Here is a 27,183-nt window from a genome sequence, read left to right as displayed (position 1 = left end):
ATTCAGTTAAAGATTACATGACATGCATTATAAAAATTTATCTGTCTACTTTCTTCAACAAATTTAAAACTATTACAAGTAGTACACATGTTTATTTGATATGATTATGCAAACATTTACATAGAAACTTAGTTGTCTAACCTTCTTTATAAACTTAGTACTGTTACAAGGGGTATACATATTCTTATTTTATATGCTTGTTAAAAAAAATTACAAAGGAAGGAACTCGGCTAAAGGTTGAATGATCCAATACAAGAAATAATTGGTCATCCACCCATAAGAACTGACAAGTCTAATATCTTTATCAACCTTTGCATTAATAAAACCTCCTTTTTGGATTTTAACAAATAAAACTAATTTTAATTAATTTCTGGTAGTAGGACCTAAATCGGTTTTTTAATATCTTATTAAATACATTTTCTACCTTGTATTGGATCACAATTAGACTAATAGTGACATTTTTCCATTATCTGAAAGAATGAGAGCATTATGTTCTTTACATTTTGCAATTCAGTTCTTGATACAAAAAAGCACTGCCTGAAAATTTCTTAAATATCTTGTATGTTTTCTGAACTAGCTATACAGTGTGCTAGTTGTAAACAATTATTCACAGTTACATAAGTAGTATTCTCTTCAATCTTTTTATGGGGGAGAACAAATTATAAATTCTTCCTTAACTCTTGCTGAGGGTATCCTTTACTGTCTTAGGTTCAATATTTTATTAACCTACTTTTGGTCTGTTATATCAACTAAATAGCATAAAATATTAAATTAATAATCCATATTTTAATATTATATAAGTTTTAAATTTTTAAATCTATTTGACAATAACAAAAATTCTGAATTTCTTATAGTGTGACACATTTTCTCTAGACGTCTTGACTCTTCTAGGTTATCCATCATCACTTGATAAAAGAACAAAATTAAATGTAAATTACTCACTATAAAATTGTCATTGCTCTGACAAAGCATATTTTTTATATTCAATTTTGGTTGGTTACAGAGCTATCAAGTAGAAAATCAAACCAGTTCTGCCATACCTACCTCTCACATATTCTCTTTCGTGGTTTATTAATTGTTCTCTTTTTACATATGCAGTAAAATCTGTCTATGGCAGAATCCCATTGGAACGAGTAAAATTTCTGGCTTAGACATAGTGAACATGCATTTCCTTAATTATATATAATTTTTGAGCAGAACGTTATACTTGCTTGACTCAAGGGAAGTAAGACGTTTGTGAATAAAATTATTATACTGTTTATGCTATATTTATTAGAATAAGAACAAAAATAGACATTCAAAATATACATAAGTACACAAAATCTGAAATTTATTTGATGAAAGTGTCTAATTTCAACTGTTTTGTATTTTTATTAGGCTTTCTTATGTGGTTAAAAGAGAACCACAATTCTACGGTCTTTTCATAAAGTTTATTTTCCTCCCTTCATTTTTGCATACAATTTTATGTTGTTAATATAACTCAACACTTGCAATGAAGTAGGAATTTCTATTTCCTCACAATTTTTTCCATTTGTTCATCTTCTGAATCTCTCAAACTGTTACCATTTTGCAATTCTATTATAGATTTTAAATCAGTTTTATCAGTTTCTGTTAAAACATTCTTGTTAACATTCACAAAACTTTCCATATCCACAGAACCATCTGCATCAATCTTCTCAATCAGAGATTGGATTTCACTAGAACTGTTATAACAAACAACTTCTTTACAATCTCTGCCATTATCAAGAGTAAATCCACAGTTTTGAAAGCATTTTATTATGTATTTATCTTTTATGCATTTGACTGAATGACTTAAAAATGCAATTGCATCTAGCACGTCAATTTTCATGGTCATTTCAGATGCTCTCTTACAGTCCTCCATGTTTGCAATAATATGCTGAAGCATCAATTTTTCTGTATTTCAATTTTATACACTGTATAATTTCATTATCTAGTGGCTGTAGAACTGATGTTGTACATGGAGGTAGAAAGACTAAATGGATGTTTGAAAGTTGAAATTTTGGGTGACAAGTTGAATTGTCTAGGAAAAGTAGAACATTCCTCTATTCTTGTTCCATTCTTTTGTTTAATTTCTTCAAAAATTCCTCAAATATAGCACTTGTCATCCACACTTCATTATTTGCTTTCCATTCCACAGGAAGCTGATTCTTCCTTAAATTTTTTAAACAGTGTGGATTTTTACTTTTACCATTACCCATGGTAAATTTTCCATAACTTTTAAAATTAAGGAAGATAGAAATTTCTTTCTTTCATGAGAATTATTTAAAGAGTAGAATTTTGCACTTTAGGTAAATATAAATCATGAATCTAATTTCACTGCAAAAATAATGACAGCAGAAAGAACAGAATATATTTAACCAATACTTACTGTAACAAAATGCCCAAGAATTTATTAATATTTAAACAAAGTATTAATTAAACATGAATTTATTAATTTTTATAGAAATTATTAATTAAATAAGAAACTAATATTTAATCAAAAACATTTTTTCTGCCTACTCGGGTTCTAATCCTAGTTGTCAAAAGATGTGGTAAGTGAAAGATAGTTTTCTGTCTGCATTATGTAGGTTCCACCATGTAGAGGGCCTTTTATAAGAGAAATATTAAGGTAATGCTCCAGAATTTTGATATTTCTGGCTTGTACAGGTTTCTGCCCTGTGCAGTTTCTGGCTTGAACAGGTTTTACTGTATTATGTATGACCAACAGAAAGTCAAGGTTTTAATTTATCAAATGATTTATTATATAATGTTTTGTTCATATAACATATAATATTAAATATAAAGTTTGCTCAGAATATCAACATCATTTCTGTGAGAGAGTTAATGATTAGCTCGGATGAATTAGTTATGACTCTTGTTGCGTTAATGAGAAGGCCAGAAAAAGTTGTAAGGGAATTTGTCTACTTTTGGTTGTTTTTAGTCTATATTGTCTGGTGTATTATTTAATTAAATACAAATTATTAAGTATATTACTACCATTAGTATATAACAATTAGTGTTAACTCTCCAACAGTGAATAACAAGAAAAAAAGAAGATTGGTTAAGTATTTTATTTATTGTTTTTTGTGTTTATTCTTTATGTATAATTATAAAAGTAACAAAATTTAAAAGTAGGGATTCTCTTAGGTTAGTTTAGGTTAAGTAAAATAAATAATAGTAATATTATAATAAAGTGTTTCAAGTCACCATAACATGAGCTGCATGTTCTACGAGTGATTTACAACCCATAATGGCATGGATAATAGTTACATGGTTCAAAAGGTAGTATGATAATACAATTTGATTATAAATACATCCATGCTGTTGTGAACTTAGAGCTATCTAGGATAAACAAATCTAGTTTTATGTTGCAATTTGAAGTTATTCTATAAAGAAAAAAGGGTAATTTTATTTTATTTTATGCTTTTGGTATGGTTACTGATTGATTCCAATTTGAGATAAGGTAGAGAATATAACAGATAAACAATAAAATTTTGCTGAAAAACAATGTTTGAAATGAATTTAGAAGTTTTTATGGACTGCACAAAAGAAATTTGCAATTTTTGAAATGAGAAAAGTGTAAAAGTATTTTTTAATTTTAACATGAAAGTTGCTTTGCACATGGACTATTCAAAACAAATTTTCAATATAGTCTTAACAAATGTTTTTTTTATTAGAAATGCTTCACTAAAATGTATGTTTTTTTTTTGCATGTGAAAGACTTGTATTAACTGAAAGACTGCCTAATTAATTTTATGAAAATATATGAATTATGTTGAAAGCTAGAAGTATTATAGAGGTCACATGTTTGGTCAAATCAACTGAACCTGTGTTGAGAGACTTATAACCCTGTTTTCTATCTCTGTCCAATGATAATATGAATAATTAAGTATGACACTATCAGTGTTATTTAAAAAGTGTCCCCTCATTGAACTTCCGTTTGACAGTCCGTCTTCTGCAGCTTTCTAAATCTATATTGAGTCAACAATTTGTTATTGCACTACATTCAGTTTTATACTTTAGCTGAAACCCAAAAAGTTGACATTGTTTTTAGATCTTTCAATTGTTCTGCAAGTTTTTTATGGAGCTTTTTGCATTGTATCATTAAACATTATATGTGAGCCTTTGTCTAATGTGAGTAACCATGAAGTATGAAAAACTTATTTCATAGCCAGAAAAAAAACATTTGTAATGTATTAGTTTGGCATGCATGCCTTGTGTAGAACCACGACACTGATGTCAAATAACAACTATGGAATGTAACACACATAACAAGTCTAATATAATATTGACTGTGCAAAATAAAATCTAGATATGACATTTTGAATGATGCCATAAAACTGTTTAGCAGATTTTCTTTTAGCTGTAAGTTTATGAACAGCTTTTAAATGCATTTCATCTATTACCAAATTAAAGAAGGTGTTAAGAATTCTTAGATTCTTTTGAAACTAAAAAAAAGCATCAGTATTATAAAATTTTGGCTGCAATAAAAAAATAAGTTTGAAATGATAGATATTTGATTAAGTCAAAAGTCATGTATAATACACATTTACTTCCATATGAGATCTTTCTTTGTGTGCTAATTTAAAATTCTTCTAATATTTATTGGGATATATTTTTGAATGCTGGAAATTTTTCATCATGAGATGTTGGTTTTGTTTTCTTAAAGATATACTTTAGTAGAATATGTTTTGCTAAAAATTTAAAATAAAATTTTTACATCTAATTATTACAGCTTAAATCTATTAACCATCCTGCTCTTTCACATCTGCTAATACATTTGTTATTAAACTTGTGTGTATAATTGTAGTAAATTGATAAAATGGAATACTTCTATTCTTTGTTTAAAATAAGTATTGAATGATAAATAACTTGCAATTTTTGAATGTATTCATATATTTTACTTTTCATTTCATTATGCAACCTGTGTTTGCTGGAGACAATTTGTAAATGATGTATATAAATTCTTACAAATTATATAGATGAAATTTAAGTATTGAAAATAAACCAATTTTTATTCTGTGGATGGTTTTTATATTTCATAGATATTGAGGCAACAGAGTCACTGTGGCTGCCTAAAGATTGCCGTGCCATTCTTACTTCCCTGAATATTGTCCTTTTTCATCATCTCAAGTTTCATCAGTCCATGGCTGATCAAATTGTAAAAAGGTACTATATTCATGAGGTATGTAATTTTGACTATTGTTGATGTTTATCATCAAAATTGTCTTACCTTTTTATATGGATATTCTTTGGACAACCATATGCTTACTATTAAGGTAATGCTACAATGAATTATAATAAGTTTATAATTAAATTACAGGTTAAAGATAATGTTAAATACTTGGAAGTTAAAGAACTGTATACATGCAAATGTTTAACCTCCTTAGCTTTGTGATGCCACTATCTCACCTAAAATACATTGAGAGTAAGAACATTCCAATGGATAATTTTTGCAAGGTAATCAATTGTGTAACTTATTTCCTTATTTGTTCATGGGCCAGGCATGGTATAGTGGATAGTGCCCTAACTAACCAAGTTTATATTTCTGGGTCTATCTAGATTTGAGCAAACTTTGTTGTGATTTTTATATTATTGAATTATAGAGATGGATAGTTAACTTTGTTTCTAGCATCTGTTTCATTGATTATGGTCAGAAAAATTACCAGCTAATTAAATTTAATGTTTCCTACGAGGGCTGTTCAAAAAATATGCAGACTGTTTGAATTGCGTGGCTCCAGTTGGTTCCAGGGGAATCCGCTTGGTGTCGCTAGGTTCGCACAGATCAGCTGATTACGACGCCATTTCCCGATTGCAGATATCTTTATTTGTGTATTAGCTACACGGTTTTAAGTGAAGTGCGATTTTTTGTTTGGCGGATTTCAGAATGAATGACCTGAAGGAGCAACGACTTGCTGTGAAAATTTGTGTTAAACTTGGAAAATCTGAGACTGAAACTTTTGCTATGCTTAACACAGCTTACGGTGATGTTGCTATGAAGTGTACGGCATGTTTCAAGTGGCATGAACGTTTTAAGGATGGTCAACAGTCCATTGAAGATGATGAGCGTTCTGGACGTCCTTCCACGTCAACTGACGACCTACACGTCGACAAAATCAACACTCTGGTGCGGGCAAATCGACGTCTGACAGTCAGGGAGATTGCTGAAGAGTGTGGGATATCAGTTGGATCTTGTTACGAGATTTTGACCGAAAAATTGAAGATGCACCTCGTTGCTGCAAAATTCGGCCCTCAGAGCTTGAGTTTTTGGCCAAACACTCGATCACTATTCTTCCCCACCCACTCTACTCGCCTGACCTTGCTTCTTGCAATTTTTTCTTGTTCCACAAACTCAAAAGACCCTTGAAAGGAAGAAGATTTGAGACGATTCCCGAAATTAAGGCAAATGCGACGAAGGAGCTGGAGGACATTACAAAAGAAGCGTACCAGGACTGTTTCAACAAGTGGAAACACCGTTGGGATAAGTGTGTGCGTTGGGAAGGAGAGTACTTTGAAGGGGTCCCAGACCTGTAACTTCTAAATAAAGTACATTTTGTTTTATGATGTCAGTCCGCGTATTTTTTTAACAGACCTCGTATTGTTGAAGAAATTAAATCATAAAGCTAAGATGACAGGTTTCCATATATAAACTCTGTATACCTATATTCTTAGAGAAGAAGAATTCAAGTAAGTTATTGAAACCATCACCAATTACCTTATATGAAGAATTACCACAACTTTTTCAAATTTAGTAGTATTTTTTGACCTGGCAATAAACTTTAAATAACTTATGTTAAGTGAAAAGCAACTGCCAAACTAATGGATTCTGTACAAGTGGGACTTTAGTTCATTTGCCAGTGTCTTTTAACTCAACTAAAGAAAGGTCTTCAGTACAGTCACATATTTTTCTGTACACTAGATGGAGGTATGTTGCTGATGTTTTTTGTGGTTTTTAACTGTAACCATGAGAAACAATGTTTTGTAAGCAGTAGCAGCAGTTTAGATAACAAAAGAAATACACTTTGATACAAAGTTTGAAGATGGCTTAGCACTGAAGAAAACTTTGAGTTTAACATATTAATGGATGTACAAAGTTTTGATAAGGAATTACCAAAAGCAGAAGGAGACCAACAGAATAATACAAAAATGAAATGTGGCATACATGAACAGTCTTGCATAGGTGAAATTGGAAGAGAATGGAACATCGAAGAACACTTGAAAGGACTTTCATATGGTTTATTATTTAAAAGAAATCTTCATACCTGAAAATAAGTTGCTGAGAATGAAAAATTGACAAAACATAATGGGTCGTCATAATGAATGTTCATTTTCATTAACCATTCAAACCAACTTCAAAGTTTGCTACATCAACAAAAATTCACCCCAACATCTACATCAATATTGAAATTTCTTCAGAGATATTATTTTAACACTCATATCAGTAGGAAATTGACTAAATTTGATACATGTTTATTTAAAACCAATGCACTCAGAACAGCATATAATCTGGATGTCTGCACATTACTTTCAACAAATGTGGAACCTTAAAATGCTTAACTTAAATTTCAGTTGACAGTAAACTAAACAGTAAATTAAGAAGAGTATTAGAGATTGTCATTCATAAAAATTGTTACCTATAAGAAAAAGCTAAATAAAAGAGTCCGTGAAACCCAAACAAAGAAACAGTAAATCACTTAATCCAATAAGAAACCACAAAACCTTATCATAACCAGTACTGCTCTTGTTGAAGATGTCAGTAACAACTTTGGAATATCAAACCACCTCATCAAAAATGAGAAAAATAAAAACATCTTTGTTCAGAAATTATCTGAAAAAAATATTTAAGGAGTCATGAATGAAAAGATTAAAAAACATTTCACAGGATTGTCGTATGTTTATTGAGTATTTAAAAGAAATCAAACACTCAGTATCTGAAAACAGTATTAAAATTCTATAATGTGAAACAGACATAAATAGAAGAAAATTTGCAGTAGTTTATACTGATCAAAAAAATTGAAATATTTTTTGAACAAATATTCAGATCTCTTTGCTATTTATACTAATCATTTTATTACTAATATTTAATTTGTATTTTATATTTCTTGAAAACAGCTATTACTACCTATTTTTAATTTGTACACTACTGAGAATAATCATTATACTTTGATTTCATAATTGTTTTTAACAGTACATTGTCTGAGGGTGGTCTGCTTATATTGACCAAAGCTGTGAGTTTTCATTGCATAAAAGCACATTTCCTCTGTATAACCACATTATCTAATTTAATCATCCAATGGAATCTTCACCTTTTATTAATTCAAGTTTATTCAGCATAATCAATTATGTCATGACTTATGAAAGTAATCTTTTAATTTATATTAGTGTTCTGGTTATGTCAGCTATTCTCTAGTTAAAATTTACCCATTATTAGTTAAAGAAAATTTGCAATACCTATAATCAAAGTGCATTTGAAAGGTGGACTTTTCTTTAACATGGTCAAACTGGGAATGGAATGGCTAGATAAAGTGATGTGTAAGAACACCACTTATGGAAAAACACCACAACAGCCTGGAAGTGTTTTAATCAATTTTCAAAATATTTTTGATAATGTGACTTTTTTCTGTTATGAAATATGGTAAGAAATCAAAATATTGGATATAAAGAGGTTAGAAAGGTTTCATTTAATGCAAAGAATATGTCAGAAAAAAACAACAAAAACTAATGGATATTTATCAAATCAAATAAGGATATGATATAAAGATTGATTAAGAAGAAAATTGTAAGCAGATAGAGCTAAATTTGAGGTTTTTCACATTTATTTTTTATCATAAACAGTTATTAAGAAAGATTGTGGGTAAAAATAAAGAATTTACATAATTGAGATAAATAAAAGAAAAACTTGTTTGTCAGAAAGGGAACCAATTAAGGGGTGAAAATTACTGATTCTAGGATCTTGATTAATCCCACAAGACTGAACAGTCTTTAACATGACAATCTAATTGGCGTCTTTCATTTCTCTGACATTTAATTTGATAAAGCTAATTTGATTAGTTCGAGTTTGTTCAGCTTTGGAAGGTTTGTTTCATCATTTGAAAGTGTGGTTCAGGGCTTATTTCTACCAAACATAATAGCTCTATAAACTGTTGGAGTACTTTTCTTTTTTGAGTTTATGGCAAAGCTATGAAGGCTATCTGCCACTGTCCCTGATTCTGAGTTGCTGACCAGAGGGAAAGCGGATGTCCAGCAGCTCGAACAAAGATAACTAGCATTTCAGTACTTAGCTTAGGCCACATGTGAAAAGAAGAGGGCTTGGGGAGTTCAAACTTTCCTTTTTGGTATAAACTTTTAAAAATTCTTCGTGAGTTATGCTCATGAATAGTTTATGCACTGTGTAATTTGAACTAAACATTTGCCATATAATTTACAACCTATGTGTCATGATTATTTGGCAAGATGGGGTTGAAACATGTATACTGCTATGACCATTAGCTGTTTAGAATAAACCTTAGTTTCCTGTTACAATTTGCAGTCATTATAGAAAGAAAAACAGGGTAGTTTAGAATTATTTTATTTTTTATGGTGATTACTATGTAATTCAAGTTGATGGAATATACTCAGAATGGGGGAAGAGAAATTAACAGAAAAATTTTACAGCAAAAACGTTTATTTAGTAAGTTTTATTAGAGTATTCGGATGAAGAAAGGTATTTTGAATCTTAACATGAAAATCATTTTGCACTTGAGCAGTTAACACTTTGAATCTGTATATTCATGGAGAAATTTAAGTAAAAATATTTCTTTAGAAATTCTGAATTTTTTTTATAAATAATACTTATAATGTTTACTAAAATTTACAATTGTTTGAAAATACACATTTTATTAGAAGTTTTATTATGGAAAATAGATTTCAGTTTGTGCTTGTGGATTTGGTTGAATCAACTGAGCCTCTAGTGAGAGTTAACTTTGCAAACTACGAGGATTTTAATCTGTAATATAAATGGTATTTTCTTATCAACTATATTGTAGAGGTTTTTCTTTTTATAAATTGTAAGTTAGCCACCCTCTTAAAATCCTGGCTGCTTTAATTACAAAACAGAGTTAACATTCATTATTATTTATTTGCTCAACAAATATACTGATTGCTGAATAACTTGTTCATTTAACTAATTTTTAAATTACCAGACCTGTACCTATAATAGGTTGACAATGTGCATCATTAAGTCCTTAGTTAAACAAAGGGGACTCCCTGGATTTTGTTATGTATTGCTTAATCCTTTAGACCTGTCACCATATGGTGACCTCGTAATGGGGTTTGAAATTTCCTGGTGGAAGTGGTAATTCATCATTCAAAAATCAGTAAAAGTTTAATTTGCACAGTTGTCAATTTCGGTTTCTGATTTGTATCCAATGTGGCATATGTTACTGTTCAAAATATTCATAATATTTATTGAAAATTGTTAATTTTTTATTAAAAAAAATTGATTCAAAATGGAATCAAATTGCTCCATGGTTTTCACACTTGAAAACTAATCTTATGCAAGCCAATGATGATTCTGGCTCTGAATCTGAATTATTATTTTGAGTGTGATATGTCTGTTACCGATATAGTTAGTTATAGTAGTAATGCTAAAATTGGGTTTGTTGGGATATGTGATGATGGTGATAGTGATTATGAGGTTCCCATTCATAAAAGGGCCAAATTTCCATTTAGAATTCAAGGGATGTCTTATGGATATGGTGTAGGAGGTAATAACAATATACCTATTACCATTGCTGTTACAAATAAGGTGTACAACTACACATATGTCCTCTCAGGGCTAGGCCTGTTAGAATACAACAAACTGCATGTGAGTGACTTATTCATAGCAGTCAAACTGAGTATGGACTTATTGGTGCAAATAATAATGGGTGGAGGTTGTTGATGGGTGATGAACATTTTATATTTTAATTTCCAATTTTGATGAGAGAAATTAAAGGTACAGGGGAAACCAAAATCTAAATGGTGTGTACTATGTCAATTCTTTGCAGCTACTCTTAGATGATATTGTGTTTGATCACATTGTAACAGAAACAGCTTTTCTTTTATGAGTTTTATGAAGGAAATGTTATGATTTGAAATCACATTCACAGTTTTTTAAATAAATACCTGTGAACCATGAAGAGATAATAGCATTTTTTGGCTTTGCACTTTGCAATGGACTTGGTCAATAAACCTGAGATAAAGGACTACTGAGACAAGTTTTGGCTAACTAATATTCCTGGTTTTTGCCATGACCTTACTAGGGATAAATTTGATTTGGTCAAGAACTTACTACATTTGCAAACAGTAATGGTCAATGTGCCAAAGGTACTTCTTGTCATGACAGGCTGTTCAAGATACATCCACTTATTGACAAGATAATTTTCAAATTCACACAGCAGTTTGGTTTAAAAAAAAAAAATGTTAACATGAGATGAAATGGCAGTTGCATTCAGAAGGTAGTGTTTTGAAATTGTACAATCCCAAAAAAGCAGATAAATTCATGGCTTTTGTATTATTCAAGTCCAAATTTGTTTGTTTGAATGGTCACTATATGTAGGTAAAAATTGAAAATATTGTAAATAAGAGTGATGATGATATGCAAGTCACCCCTAGATTTGTTTGGAGTAAGATGACACGTACATTAGTAAAAGGCACAAAATATGTGTAAAAAGTTGCTATATTAGTGTGTCATTATCTTCAAATTTTTCTAATCAGTACATGAGACTGTATCATGCAGTAAATGTAAGCAGCTGTCTCATTCCGGCAGATTTGAAACCTGTGTCTGAACTCGGAAAAGATGATGGTCATGTGTTCATGATGAAAGGGAAACTCTCCATGTGTAATTGTTTTATTTTATCATTATTTTTATTCATAAATTGCTTCCAAAAAACTGGTTTAAAGATTGCATAGTTTTCTATTCAAAGGGACCTTGAACAGTAAATGAAACAATGCAAAAGGTAAATGATAACTGTTTATAATGCAATGTGTTATACTGGAGGAAAAAGAATAAACTACAAATTTCTCAAGTATGATGACCATATTGAAAATATAATATTAGGTATGCAAATTAGGTCAAATTATTTGAATAATATTAATCTTTGTCATTCTAAATAGTTGTTAACATATGTGTCTTGGACTATTTCAGATGGTTTTATAAGTATATTTGATCTAATTATACGTGTATATAAACTTGATTATACAAAAAAGGGGTAAACATAGTCTAGTATCATGAGATGACTATTTAGTGATTTTGCAGCATCCACATGTTTCTACAGTTTTATCCAGCCTGTAAAGTGTAAACTAACTTTTGTCAATATAAACAGTTTAGTTAAAAGCATGTGTTTTCACATCTATAAAGTTATCTTTCAAGCTAGTATAAAATTAGAAAAATTACCATGCTTTTAAAGTTTACTATAAAACTGCAGTTTTTCAACTTTGAATAATTTTAATATTTGCAGATAAGTAATTTTTTTATGATTACAAGTTTTCTTGCATAATAATAAATGTTGTGCTGTATTTCTTTATAGGATTATTCATTACAGTCGATTTGTTTTCACCAAATTATATATTATTCGTTACATATTCTCAGAAGAATGTTTAGTGATCTTATCAGTGTCCCCTCCCCAATTGGGACAACTGTATGTATGTAGACTTGAAATGCTAAAAGCTGCATTTCAATACCCATGGTAGCACAGCACAGCTGGCCCACTGTATGGCTTTTTGCTTAACTACAAATAAAAAAGAAAATGATTTTATCAAATAAAATCTGTAGACAGTTATTTTACTTTTCCATTACAGTGTTAAATTAATTTCATTAATGATAATTTTTAATGAAGTATTAGTTTATTTAGTCATAACTATCCCAGTTTTATGTAACAATGCTGTGTTTTCTTCATTGCTACATCTATTACTATTCTAGGGAAAATTCTTTAGAATGTGTTTGAGGATTATGCCCAGTAAAAAACCCAAAATGTTATGTATAGTGTTTTTGTGATTCATAATTAATGCCAACAAAATTTGTTTATTTTCATCAACAAAAATTTAGTTATTTTAGTATCCTTGTGAAAGTTTGTAGAGAAATGAAAGGAATGGTATTAATTATATTTTTAGTTGATTACTGGTTTCATGCTATGTAGTTTGTTTGATGTATGTGATAATATGACATATTTTCATGTACAGTAGATTAGGGCCTAAGATGTAACTTAAATCCTAAATTGTGCTTAAAGATGAGTATCATGTTAAACAAAAGGTATTTGAAAATGTTTTGAAGAAGCCAAATAAGTTCAAAATATGATCATTAATCATTAATCTTATTAGACTAATTAATTAATTGAATGTGTTTGGTTGAAGAGCCCATTAATAAATCAATTAGAAACTCCATAAATTGCCCAGCTCTTTTAAATCATTAATTTAGTGTAAACTCTGTGATAAACCTATCAATAATTACATTGCTTATGTAAATGCAGTGTGTATATTGACCGAGGTATTCATATATGTAGTATTGTACTTGTTTTGGAAAATTTTAGTTTTATTTCTTTCAAAAGCTAATATAACTTCAGAATACGAAATCAGACGGTGTAAAGACAAGAAGAAACAAGGAAACTGTCTCACTTTGTCTTGGTTTTAACTTCATCATGAATACTTATAAAGTTAGTTAGAATAATGTGTAATTCACAACTTTTATAAGTAGTGGGTATGTTAATTTTGACTTTATTTTACATTCTTAATTCACTTGTAGTTCTTGCACTTTTTTGATAAACAAGTAATCAGGTTTTTTGTTTGTAAACTGTTTAACATAGTGATAGCATTCTTCCTTGATGAGGGAAGTCATCTGTTTTATCATGTTTTTTTAATCAAGGTACTGAAGTCACACACAGGAAACTTGATTTCACTTGGAATTCTCTATATTATTCTTGCAAAACGACTTGGGGTTTCTTGCTTTCCAGTGCTTTCACCACAACATTTTCTTTTGAAGTGGTTAGAAAACCCAGAGTAAGTGAAATGATTTTAGAAACTTAATACTCTCAAACTTCTTTTGTTATTTAATATTACATGTATACATTTATGGTTTTCATTTTGTGCATAGTTATGTTTCTCTCAGATGATGTAGAATAATCTTTTTCTTAAAATGTTTCTGTTTGAGAATTATTTTAAAAACAGTATAACATTATTTTTGTCTAATTTCTACATGAATATCACATGCTTTGTGTTATTCGTGATAATAACATTTTGGCAAATTTTAGTTCTGTACCAAAGGCAATTCATCAAGGCATTGCCAGTGATAGTAAGAAAGTGTGTGTGTGTGGAGAAAAACCATTTATTTAAAAATTTAACAAAATTATTGTATAACTGATTGACCTTAGAGAATAAGTAATGTCTTAAGATGATTAAGATAAGACTAACTAGAGTTTGATTTCATTAACTTCTTTCTTTTTGCAAATATAGCTTGCTAATATATAAAATCTTCCAGTACACTGTTTTGATGAATTTATTATAAAAAAAAAAAGTTTCATACTGTATCTTTTTATTAAAAGCTTTGTCAACTTCAAGATCATAATTTCTTTTGAAAATCTTCAGTCCTATGATTGAATTTTTTTCTCTCTATTGTAATTTTAATTTCCAAAACATGTTTACCTCTGCTGACTGTTGCAACTATTACTCAATAACCATGGTTTCTTCTCTGCTAATCTAAAAATTTGTCTGATATTTTCTTCTTTGTTCCATTTTTTTTATACTTCCCTCAGTTGCTCTTGGTGATATTTGTTTTGTGATACTCTGCACCTACATCAGTGTGCCTTGTGTCCTGGCACTCTATATAAGCATATCATTCAGATAGCTTTATCACTTTTTCTTGACAAAGCATCATTAACGAGTTTCCCAGTATTAGTATCATTCTGAGATACTTTGAATATTAATGTGTTAAGTTAGTTGAATATCATAGTAATGATGATGATAATAGTTAAAAAAAAAAATATTTTTCTTCTTCCAATTGGCAAGCTGATTACAGTATGCATTCTTAAACTTTTAGGGAGGTCATTTTCAATCGAGGCTGTCAGTGAACTTATTCTTAGTGAGATGGAGACATTTGGATCTGTGGGTTCTGAGGCTGCAATTGAGGGTGATCTTCAACTTGTGGGGGAGACTTTAGCTTCACATTATTCTGTGCATTCTTTTAGTCTTTTGGATCTTCAGACACCTGTGGGGACTGTGGTAACTTTATGGACTTGCAGGACTGGGTTATATGGCTCAATTTTTGACATTGGAAATGACAGCTAGCCTGAAGTTGCTTTGCTTTAAGAAAGTAACTTGCTTTACCTCCCAAAAAATGCTGTTCAAATCAATAGTCATCAACACAGTGTTTAAATTTCTTATGAAAAATGAAAAGGAAGCCATTTTGGGATAAGCTGCCATTGATTTTTTTTCTTCAGTTGATTCTTACAGTGCATGATTTTTTGAGATTTCCCAGTTATTTTTGAGTCTGTAGCTTACTTCATGGCTGAAAGGTCTTTGAACAATTTTTACTGGTTAGATAGATTGACAGTAGCTTTGGTGATTATTATATACCTTTAGGGACTGCAGAGGATCAGTTCTTAGTATTTACTGAAGTGTGGTAACCTTAACTTTATGTCCAGGAACTATCACATTTGGTCATTCAGTTCACATCTCCACTATTACCTGCCCAACCTGTAGGGTTTCTTTCCCCTGTAGCTCAGTGGAGTTTGGCACTTAAATTTAGTGTTATCTTAGTCTATATGGTCTGAAAGTTGTGAGAGAGTTGAGCTCGTTCTTCAAAGTTTTTTTTACCTGTCACCTGTTAGCCTATGCTTACAGGAGATTGGTGTCCAGTTATCAATCTTATGTGTCTATATCAATTCTTAGGTTCTCCAAGGTTCATAAGTTATTCATTCCTTAGTGTGTGTGTGTGTGTGTGTGTGTTTTTTTGTTGTTTTTGTTTGTCCAACTTGATTGTTGTGAGCTCCTATTTACACTTTACCTTTGCAGTGGAGTTCCACCATTGATATTTGTGGTGCACAAGAGTCAAATACTGCAGTTCTATATTTTTTTCCTTTAGACTTGCATAGGCTTTACATGGGTTCTGTCATAATATACAATTTTTTTTTTTTCTCTTCATTCCCGTAATCTGAGGGTCGCGGGTTTACATCCCCATCGCATTAAACATGCTCGCCCTTTCAGCTGTGGGGGCGTTATAATGTGACGGTCAATCCCACTATTCGTTGGTAAAAGAGTAGCCCAAGAGTTGGCAGTGGGTGGTGATGACTAGCTGCCTTCCCTCTAGTCTTACACTGCTAAATTAGGGACAGCTAGCACAGATAGCCCTCGAGTAGCTTTGTGCAAAATTCAAAAACAAACAAACTTCATTCCAGGGTACTGTGCACACACCATTCCACAGATGACTTGTTACTGCTGGTACCATCTCATCAATTGTTAGACCATCACATCCTGGTTTTGCTTTCAGATACAACCAAAGCAGGCTTTCCTTTCTGAACGTGACATATATTCTTGCTTCAGTTCAGTAGGTCATTAGTCTGGATATTTTTTCTCGTCTCATCTCTCAATTGGGCTCAGCTGTCTCCATTCCTGCTCACCATTGTAGAATAGGACACAACATTCTCACTCACATCTTCTTCTCTCATTGCACAGCTGGTTCTTTTTCTTTTGGGAATATCAGCATCACTTGAATCCATCATGTCTTTGGGACAAAAACACAAGTGATCCTTTTACTGGTCTTTAGTTAATCCAGGTTTATACACATCTGTTTACTGGTGTCCTCATTTTTATCGGTCAGAATCTTTCTTTAGTCTTGAGGGGTTGGTCAACTGGGACACTTATAAGACTTGTGTTCCTGTGCTGCCACCTTGTCCAGAGTTTTTTTTTTTCTCACAGATATCATGCTTTATGGATGAGGTGCATGTATCAGTAGTCATAAATTCTAGAGTTTACACAAAGACAACAAGGATTCCGTACACAATGCTTTCATCCTTCTTACCCTTCACTGGACAAGACATCCTGGTCTGGGCTTCTTGTGGGGTAAGGTATCAGGCATCACTCTGATTATTTCATGGTTGTATCTTATATTTTTTTTTTATCAAGGAGGTATGTGGCCTAGGGCTTCTAAATTTTTTTAAATTTTGAGCTTTTTGTCTTGGGACTAATCATTCTTCTAGTTTTCAGTATTTCACAGGTGATGCCTGTTGTGGTAGGTCCACTGTCTCTGTCCAAACAGATTCTTCTAATGGAGTACATGTTGCATTGCAAGATTCTGTTGGACTGGCTCTTGTTTGTTACTCTGATTGGTGGGTTGGTCTCTCAATGGATCACGCAAATTATGACAATTTGGTCTCCAGTACCATCATCTTTCGGCTTTGGCAATAGCTACTTTCTTTCTGGACAGGATGGGATTATGACTCTCAACCTTCTCTTGACTTCATGTGTGATTTTAAGATAAGAAAGAAGTACTTATTCCAACTCCTTATCAGATTCTGTTGATAGCACCAGATTGGCTGCTACATCTGGGTTTATGCTTCTGCAGTCTCTTCTAGCATCTTTAACTTTTCCACTTTTCAGGCTCTTGCTGAGGAGGCAGACATGATCTGATATAGCAAAGAGGTTATGCTGTCTTTTGTAAGGTGTTTGGGTTTAATTTCTAAGGTTAGTCTTTATCTATTTCAGTTTTTACTTAGTTCAAAAGACACTTTTATCAATGGTAATGACATTATACTTGCAATGTTGTATTGAGAGAAGTTTGAACCCTTTTCAGTTAATGGTGTAAACCATAACTGGTCTTTTGACTTGGCTCTTTGATAAAAGTTTTCCATCTTTCATAGTTGCCATTGTTTATGAAAACTTTATTGAGTACTGTTTAATTGTCATGAGTATATATTTTTTGAGTCTCCAGTACTTTCCAGATTCCTCACATCATTTTGGGTAACTGGTCCCAATTGATGATTTCAGTTACCTATCAGGTAGATTAATCATTTCTGCCAAATTATCCAGGTGAGAATATTTGTATCTGACTTTCAAGGTCCTACTACCTTGTTTTCACAGGGTCCCACTCTGCAGAAAGTATTGCCCAGACAGATGTGCTTTAATCAAAGCAGTTCTGCACTAGCAACTATTATTTCACAATAACTAGTGCTAGTTGAAACAGCCTCTGTAAAAATGCAGTGTTCTGTAAGAGCACCTAGAAGCTTACCAGGTGGTATTACCATACTATGCTGGACCGTCACTTGTGGACTATTAAATCTGAAGGGAATCCTGCCTATCCCTGCTGATCATTGTATTGAATAAATTAAGGTTGGTTTGCTTTTAGAAATTTAGGGAACTTGGGTCACCAATTGCACTGTTTCCAGAGCACTGTTCCTCAGGACTTTCCAACATGTATTACCCTCCAGATTTTACTAATGGAGCTAGAAAATTCTAACTATATCTGGTTTACAGTTACAGTGATGGTGGATAGAGACTTTCTCTCCAGAGTGTTAGAGTTATTTCCTCTATTCTTGAAAAAGAGGACAAAGTTGGGGGACATCTTAACCAGGTTCATGGATGTTTTCTGCTCATATGTTGGTAGGAGCAGCACCAGCCTATGTGAGAGCCTACTTCTGTTGCATAGATAGAAATTCAGTTAAATTATAGTATTCATAGGATATCATTTGTTTTCTGCATGTTGTAATTCTGTGCTTTTAGATACCTAATTTAATTGACTAAAATATTTGATGTACTAGTACTGTTAGTATTAAAACAAACTTAATGTTCATCAGTAGTCAATAGGAAAACACGAGTACAGGTAAGAACTAATTTCTTGTTTTTCATTTGTTTTCTGTATTATGATAAAAGTAACTAAACTGTGAAACTTAGAATCATATTACATAAGATAAGGTTAGATAAGTAATATAACGAAAAATAAGATTAATAATAACTTTTTGTATGCTTATGAGCAGTTTGTGCATTACATCATTCAATACAGCACTTGAGTTACAAGTTACTGTGTTATTTATATCTTTGTGACAAAATTATTAGTTAGACATTGGTCAAAGTTGGAAAATAAATTTTAGGATAAACAAATCTACACTATTACTAGCTTTAAACTATTTAGGATAGACAGTTGTTTCATGTTACAATTTGCAGTCATTATGGAAAGAAAAAGGGGTAGTTTAGGTTTCATATTTTTATGATGATTACAAGGTCAGTAAAATTGGCAAAATGTATATGGAATTAGGGTATAGAAAATAGCAGCCAGAATATAAAGGTTTGCTGAAAAAAACTTTCAAAATTTATTTAGTAGGTTTGAGATTACACAAACGAAATTTTATAATTTTCAGATGAAGTAAAGTGTTTTTAATCTTAACATGAAAACCAATTTTGACTTAGAGTAGTGAACATTTTGACTTAGAGTAGTGAACATTTTGACTCTATATTCAAGGATATATTTTTACTAAAAATACTTCATTAAAAATTCTGACGTTTTGTTTATTCAAAAGACTTGTAATGTGTTTATAAAAAATCTGCTAAATTTTGGGAAGGAAAGCAAAGCATTAAAAATCACTTTGAAATCTCAGGTCACTTTGGGTCACAAAGTTGATGTAATCCACCAAACCTGTAACAAGAATTAATATACTTTTCTTACATATTTACTTAGGAAATAATGCAAGCTAATCTAATGAGTTAAGTATCTTTGCTAATAACAATATTTTTCACTGTCTCTATTGCATCTTATGATGTTTAACCATCTTATGAGATTTTTTTGTTAGTCCTAAATCCATATATGTGAAGATAAGTGTAAAAGTTATTTCTGATAAAAGTATGATACAAGAAATGAAATTAGATACATTAAATATTCTAAGAACAAGTGTTAACAAAAGTAACAAAGAATAAGTAATAAAATATATCGTGCCTATGGAACACAAAAATATTAGCTGTTGGCTTCATGTATCGTAGCTAGTTTATTGTTTGTTGAACATACACGAATGACTTCATGTGATGTTCCTACATGTGTTTGTTTATACATGTATATTGTTATACATCAGTATTAGTTTATTGAGCATTTTCTGTCTGTCATAGTCATAGTAAAATTCTGTGAAGGGTAAGCTGTCACATTCAACATGTATTTATTTTGAGCCATTGTCAGTGATAATTTATTTTGAGCCATCATGAAATAAATTATCACTGACAGAATTCAACCAAAGTTAGACTTTTTAACCTAAGATTTTGAAAATAAGGGTTAGTGTTTGTGCTGTTACCATAGTATATATAAGTATACATCCAAATGAAACAATTCTATTATTGTCCATGGAGAAACCTACATCATTTTAGGTGTACCAAAAAAAATGTACCAAGTATCATTATAGTGTAGTCTGGGCTTTTGCTACTCAACTATATGTGGTGATTGATAGTCACAAAATATATCTGACATTTTAACAGAAAAATTACTTAATATCTTATAAAACAAAAGTCATTAAATCCTTTCAAATGAGTTTTCCAACTTCCTAGCTATTACCTTCAGTTGTACAAACTGTTAATGTTACTTGACCTTTAATTTACTAACTTCAGCTATCTTAGCTTTTTGGTAATCATGTGGAAATTACCAATATAATGGATATATCATATGGTGAACATAACTCAATAGCTTGGAAAACAAGGATTACTACTTCCTTTGAACCCGTTGGTTTCTTGACAAAATATCCTTTCTAGTTCTTGATGATTGAGTTTATTTTCACCAATATTGATTATAAGGTTGGTAGCAGTAGTTATGTTTACTGTTAGAGCTGTGCCCCATCTATAGATCTAGTAAATCTGGAAGAATCTGAACATTGAGATATGTATTCTCAGTTCTTTCATTTTCATGGTTGTAGCAGGATAAAACAGTTTTGTACATATCTGAATTTGACTACCTTCTCATTTGTCTTGTACATATGCAACTGCTTGACTTGCACCACATGCTTTCATACACTCCTGAATTGATGTAAATTTTCTATTTGCTTTTCTGTTTGCTAGTTGTTGATCATCCATCTTTGTCTTAGTTAACACACATATGTAGTTCAAAAACTACATATTCTTGTGGACATTATTTGGCATCCAATCTAGATAGAGGACCATACATTATGTCTATAGGGAATAAATCTTCTTGACCAAACATGGACATATTTTGGTTACAACTTGTTGAGTTATGTTCAGTTTTATGGCACACCATCAAGACAAAGGGTGAGAGCTCATCTCAGTTGGTCAAGTTGGGTTTAATAAACCAATCATAGAACTGACAAGTATATAAATCAACTGTTATGGTAAATGATCATGTCTGTTTAGTAGTTTTAAAATTTTAGTTTCAATCTTCTTGCACAAAAAAAAAGTTTTAATTTGTTGCATGTATTTTAATGTTGACAAGGTATGGTAGTAGTAGCACTAATATTATAGATTTTTAGCTGCAGTTTATAATTTCCCTCTCTTTATTAATGGCAGACTTTTTGTTGGACAACAGTATTCATATATTGACATCAGTTCAGAAGGAAAATTTGTTAGAAGAGGAGATTGTCCATATTCAGGTCATCAAACTGTCAAAAATGATACAGTAGCTCATCCAGAGACTCCACTTAAGGTAGATTAAATTGAAATATAAGATTTTTAGATATAGACAGACATTGAAATATAGATGCTTCAATAAATAATATATTTTGTATTATTTCATTTCATTATACTTCCTTAAAACATTGTATACTGTTCAATTACAGTTACCCAATTTTGATAAACTTTAAAGAGTTTACAGTTAAATCATGGTATTATTTTATTATTTCAAATTTTTCTGTTACAATGTTCTTTTTTACTAAATGTGTTAATACCGAATCCTTAAAATTTATTGAATTTTATTGATCTGCAATATAGTATATTTTAAAAATTATGTATTTTATTTTAAATAAAGTAATTTTCATTCATGCATTGCATATTGCTTACATGATAACAGTTGGTTAAAATTTGACATTTAATTTAAATTGCAAAAAAATTATGCAGGGCCCAGATAATGAATGAAATTATTTGAAAAACATCATTGTATTTTAAACTTTAAGTGTTACCATTTTCACTTATAAAATGTATTGTGTAACATAATGTAAAATATTTGACTTCAAACAGAAACAAATTATCTTATTGAAAATCATGCTTGTCTGCCGATGCTTTTTTCACATTTCTTGTATTTTCCTGTTGTGGATCACATGCACAAATGTCGTTTTCTGATTATATTTTTTTTAACCTATTTTCAGCATTCAACACTATAACATTAAATTATGTTTGGGCTATGGTATTAAATTAAAGGCCTCCTAAGAAATAATATTTGTTGACAAATTATAAATAAAAAATAGTATTTTTATTTTATTTTCTTAATTAAGAGAAATATGAAAAAAATCATCTGCAGTCAAACATGATTTTTTTTATCATAAATATATTTACCTTACATTGGACTGACCAAAAGTTTATCCTTTATTTATGGTTTAATTAGATCAGTGGGTCTTGAAACAGTTATTTTAAATTTATTGAAAATATACACTTTCATTTTTACTTTACATGCTTTTGATGCTGCATATATAAACTGAAAATATTATTGAATCTTGATATGCCATTTCTCAAATATAATGATGTGAATAATTCAACTAATTTATTACACACTTAGGAGTCAAAGTTTTATGATGATAAATAAAAGCTACTTTATTTAATTAAAATTCTGTTTTTTGTGTTGTTTTTGTAAAACTTGCCATGTAGAAGTGTCAAATTACTATTAATACTCCTATTCATTGTAATTAAAGTATTTTGTATACAGTTAAAGTCAGTATTAGTGCATCTCATTTCATATATTAAATTTTTAGGTTTTTAATTAACAGTTAAAAATAGTCCCATTTTTCCTAGATGATGCCGTATTTACAAGCTTGTATATTAGCACACATAAATGTGAAGAATTTTCTTTTATTCATTGTGATGCTAGTACACTCATCCATGTCAAGCGTAATGGAAAAGTAGTGACACATTGAAGAACTGCTACATCAATGTGCAAATAAGAAATTTTCATTTTCTGTGTCATCCCAAGGTTTCCTCAAACCCTTCAAAATTTAGATTCATTACTAGTGTAATTAAATACAGTAACAAACAGACCATTATTTAACTCAATAAAGGTTCTAGTTTCTTTACCATCAAATAAAGGAAATAATTCATATTGGGTGATCAGAGATAAGATATGACAAATTGTAAAACAGCATGCTTTTCTTTCAACAAATAATACATATCTATTCAGTTGATGACAAGACTTTAAGCTACAGTACTTTTCTATTCTATTTGAATTGTATGATCTTAACAACTTGGAAGTTGATTGTATGGTTGTATATTTTTTGCCATTAAAGTGCTTTTGAGTTTGAAATGTTTCACACTAGTAGCAAAACACTGTAGAGTAGAGCTGTTTGCATCTCTTCCTGCTTTTTTTTCACTTTCCAATAAAATTCTTAGTTTGTGTTTTTCATTGTAATAGACTACTAGTTTTTGATACACCTTGCAACCATACTTCATTTTATTATATGTATTGTTAAACTAAGAACTGGTTCTTTATACTTCAGTAAGTAATTTTAGTTTTAGAATGTGTGTGTAAACCAGGACTCATGTTCATTGTGTACAGAAATGTAAAAAATTGTTTCTATGAAACTCCTTCAATTTCCTACTTGTTAATTTATGTACCTTTTACTTTTTTAAGTTCAAGTTCAATATTTTTGTCACTCATTTTGGATATTAACTATTACTGCAGTAAATCTTACAAGAGAAATGTGAATCTTAAGCAGAAAAACTTTTCTCAGTGGTATGCTATTTGATTCTGAAGTCATATTTATTGTATGAGGCCTTCAAACTGGAAACAGCTTGTATATCTCTTCTATAAGATAAAACATTTTTATTTTGTTATATGCAGTGAGCATACACTGACATCTAATGCTAACATCATGCATTTAGTTTCTTCACAACTTGCTACTTAATATACAGAACAAAAATAAAATGTTTAATTTATATCTAATAAAAGAACTCATAACTATTAGTGACTTTTTGTTATTTCTACAATACTTCTTAAAATGTTGAGTGTGTGTAGTTTCTACAAATAACAAATAATGCAGTACTATCATGTCAGCACCAAAATGTTAAACTTTCGTGTTAAAACAGTAGCACTTTGACTCTACTCAGTTTGTAATATATTCTAGTTGCCTTGTACAATTTAACTTAGCTATAGTTATTTTTTGGTTTTAACAATGAACAAATGTGAACAAATTTTAAATGTTATGTTTGGTAGTGGTTCACAGACATAGGGAGATATATATATATAAAAAAAAATTCTTCAGGTGTAAATTAAGCTAGCCACAAAGAAATGATACCATAGTTGTTGAATTTGGACAGGAAGTTCATAAAGTTCATGTATGCAAAAATGTTTTGTTTGCACAATGGATTCTTGATGTGGTATGTCTAAATTCTAAAATGTTTAAAAAACTGCAAACAAACAAAAATATCAACTATTAAGCAAAGTATTGAAGAAAAGATGAATTAATTGATATTAGTGATCAATTCTTTGTGTATTGTATGGAGGAAAGAAAGGAGAACCATTTTTTAAAAAAATTTAGAAAAACAAACAAAAAAACCTTGTGTATCAAGCTAAGCTTCCTTCATTTGCTTCAGCTATATGGTATCACAGCTTTAGAGTATACCACCAAGTCCAGTTCTGTGTTGGAAATCATCTAGACCCTATACAGTAAGAGTGGTGACTTAGTGGTGGATGACCTATAACTGTTTCTACAGATTTCTCACTGACACCTGATAACCTATAGAAACTTTTATTATGCAATTTTAAAACTCGAAATTGAGGAGCATTGTAAGATTTAATAACCTTGAATACAGTATAGCCTACAGAGAACTACAAAGGAGCAGGTTGCACAAATTTTCAGATTTTAGAACTAGAACAAGATGAACAGGAAGAAGAAATGCAATACAAAATAGTTTTGCAGTAAAGTGCATTTTGCATATTTCTTGTTTCATAATTCTGGACTTGAATAGCTTTGAGTATTCATGACCTTTCAAAATTATTGGTACACACTGGAGGGATTTGCACCTTTGAAAAAAATAATTTAAAGTTTCTTATATCAATTGCTTGTAGGTGCTAACATTGATGAAGCTGCAAAGGGGATATATTGGTTAAAAGAAAAAGTTCTTTTATAATTATCTGATATTTAAAGGTGATTTTTCTCTTAACTTTTTTATCAAAATATTCATAATCTTGTTTCTCTTGTGGAATCTGGGATCATCATCATTATTATTAAGTTTAAAACGTTAAAATTTAGTTTACTATTACTAATTCTAACTTAACTGTTTTAAAATTAGAAAGCAACTTTTCACTATCTTTAATGGAATACATGAATTAGTAATAGTTTTATGTAAATCTGATCTCAATATCAAACCTGGTATAATTTTTTTATCCCTAAAGCCTTGTTTTTATCATAAAATTTTAAAAAAAAGGTTTTTGAAATTTTCATTTCTCAGCATTCCAATTTTAAATATAACTGTTTCCCTCTAGGGACTTTTGCTATGTTATTAAGATTTTTTTTTCTGGCCAGGGTATTGTGAAATACAATTCTTTGGAAAATGTTTTGATTGTTATTTATGTATTTATTAGACATTGAATAAAGTTTGTGATTAAAATGAAAACTTTATAAAGCAACTTTTTATATTTGTGCATGTGTGTATTGACATTTATTAAAATGGCTTTCTCTGTTTTGAAAGTTTTTACTTTTTCTACTTTTATTATCTGCTTTTGAAATTAATGTGCTCAAGATTACATTTGTAGAAATTTTTGTGTTTTATCTGAGACATTTTTTGTTGTATAGTCAAATTACCTTTTTTTTTTTTTAACATAAATCAATTTTCAGGTAATTGAAAAAATATCATGGGATCTTGTGGATTTAGGAAGGCAAATAGAAAATGTTATGGAAGGCCAAACCTGTATGCTCAATGGATTAGAGCTTCTAAACTTAATAACACCAGAAGATGATAACAGCCGCATTCTTCTGGCAAGAGTTTATAATCAGTTAGGAATAAATCTCATGAAGGTAAGTCACAGTTTATTGTTTTCGCATACATTTAATATAGAATTAAATTTTCTGGTTTGGACCAGTGGTTGAGGTGCTTGATTCACAGTCTACAGGCCATGGGAACATGCTCACATTTTCAAATGTGGAGGGGGGAGAATTATAATGTGATGGTCAGTCACTATGTAATTGAAGAGTAGCCCAAGAGTTAATAGTGGGTGATACTGTGTAGTTGCCTTTTCTCTATTGCTTAAAAATCAGGAATGGCTATCAGAGATAGCCCTTGAGTAGCTTTGTGCAAAATTCAACAAAACAAATGAAACAAAACTAAATCTAGTGTTGTATGCATGATTGGATTGATCAAATTAACATTATTGCAAGAGTATAGAATGCAACTTGAATTCAAAAACTGGCAGTACTTAAATTATCTGTTAATATTTGTATTTGTTTTACACATTTTACATCTATACATTTTGACCGTAAATTGGTAAAGTGATCAATTCAAACATGTTGCATAATTTTCTGTAGGCAGTTCTTTTTTATTTTTTTTTCTATGTCTTATTAAGACATATAAGAAATTTATTCTCAAACCTTATTACAAATTATACAAGATTTCTTTCACCACAAACAGAAATTTTAAATAGATCTGCCTGTGCTTTGAATAACAGTTGGTACTGGTTGAAATATCTGTTTGACTTCAAATCACAATTATAAAGTGACATATTTTTTTCTTTTATATCATTCTTACCACTGTCTACATTTTGTTGGGGTTTTACTGTTTTAAGTCTTTACATTTACTGCCATTCTGGGTTTTCTAAATTAAGTTATACTGGAAGTACTAAGACACATTTTGAGAAAAGTTAGTTTTTTGTTGGTTTTTTTTTTTTTTTTTTACATCTAGAATTTATATACATGGTAGTGAGTGACATTTGCCTAGTAGTAGAACTATGTCATTTTCTCTTTAGGCATCCTTTTATATAATTTATGTACCATCTCTCTAAGAAGGTTGAAATTCAATGTAAAATTACTCATTATGATGTTGTCATCACTCAAGCAA

The 27,183-nt window shown here is 30.4% G+C and overlaps 1 protein-coding gene across 6 annotated transcripts in view; it reads left to right on the top strand.

Moving 5' to 3' along the window:
* Nucleotides 1-27,183, top strand: part of LOC143248996 (F-box only protein 21-like) — a 76,318-nt gene that overhangs the window by 19,205 nt on the left and 29,930 nt on the right. For all 6 annotated transcript variants that reach the window (XR_013027330.1, XM_076498101.1, XM_076498104.1 and 3 more), the window contains exons 5-8: nucleotides 5,046-5,185; nucleotides 13,880-14,013; nucleotides 21,496-21,631; nucleotides 25,968-26,147. Coding sequence is in view for 5 of the 6 variants with exons in the window: in XM_076498101.1 (XP_076354216.1) it covers nucleotides 5,046-5,185; nucleotides 13,880-14,013; nucleotides 21,496-21,631; nucleotides 25,968-26,147 (590 nt within the window). In the remaining variant the exon portion in view is untranslated. The remainder of the gene's footprint in view (nucleotides 1-5,045; nucleotides 5,186-13,879; nucleotides 14,014-21,495; nucleotides 21,632-25,967; nucleotides 26,148-27,183) is intronic.

Source organism: Tachypleus tridentatus, chromosome 4 (assembly GCF_004210375.1).
Source record: "Tachypleus tridentatus isolate NWPU-2018 chromosome 4, ASM421037v1, whole genome shotgun sequence".
NCBI lineage: Eukaryota > Metazoa > Arthropoda > Merostomata > Xiphosura > Limulidae > Tachypleus > Tachypleus tridentatus.
This window is presented reverse-complemented; position numbering and strand designations above follow the sequence as displayed.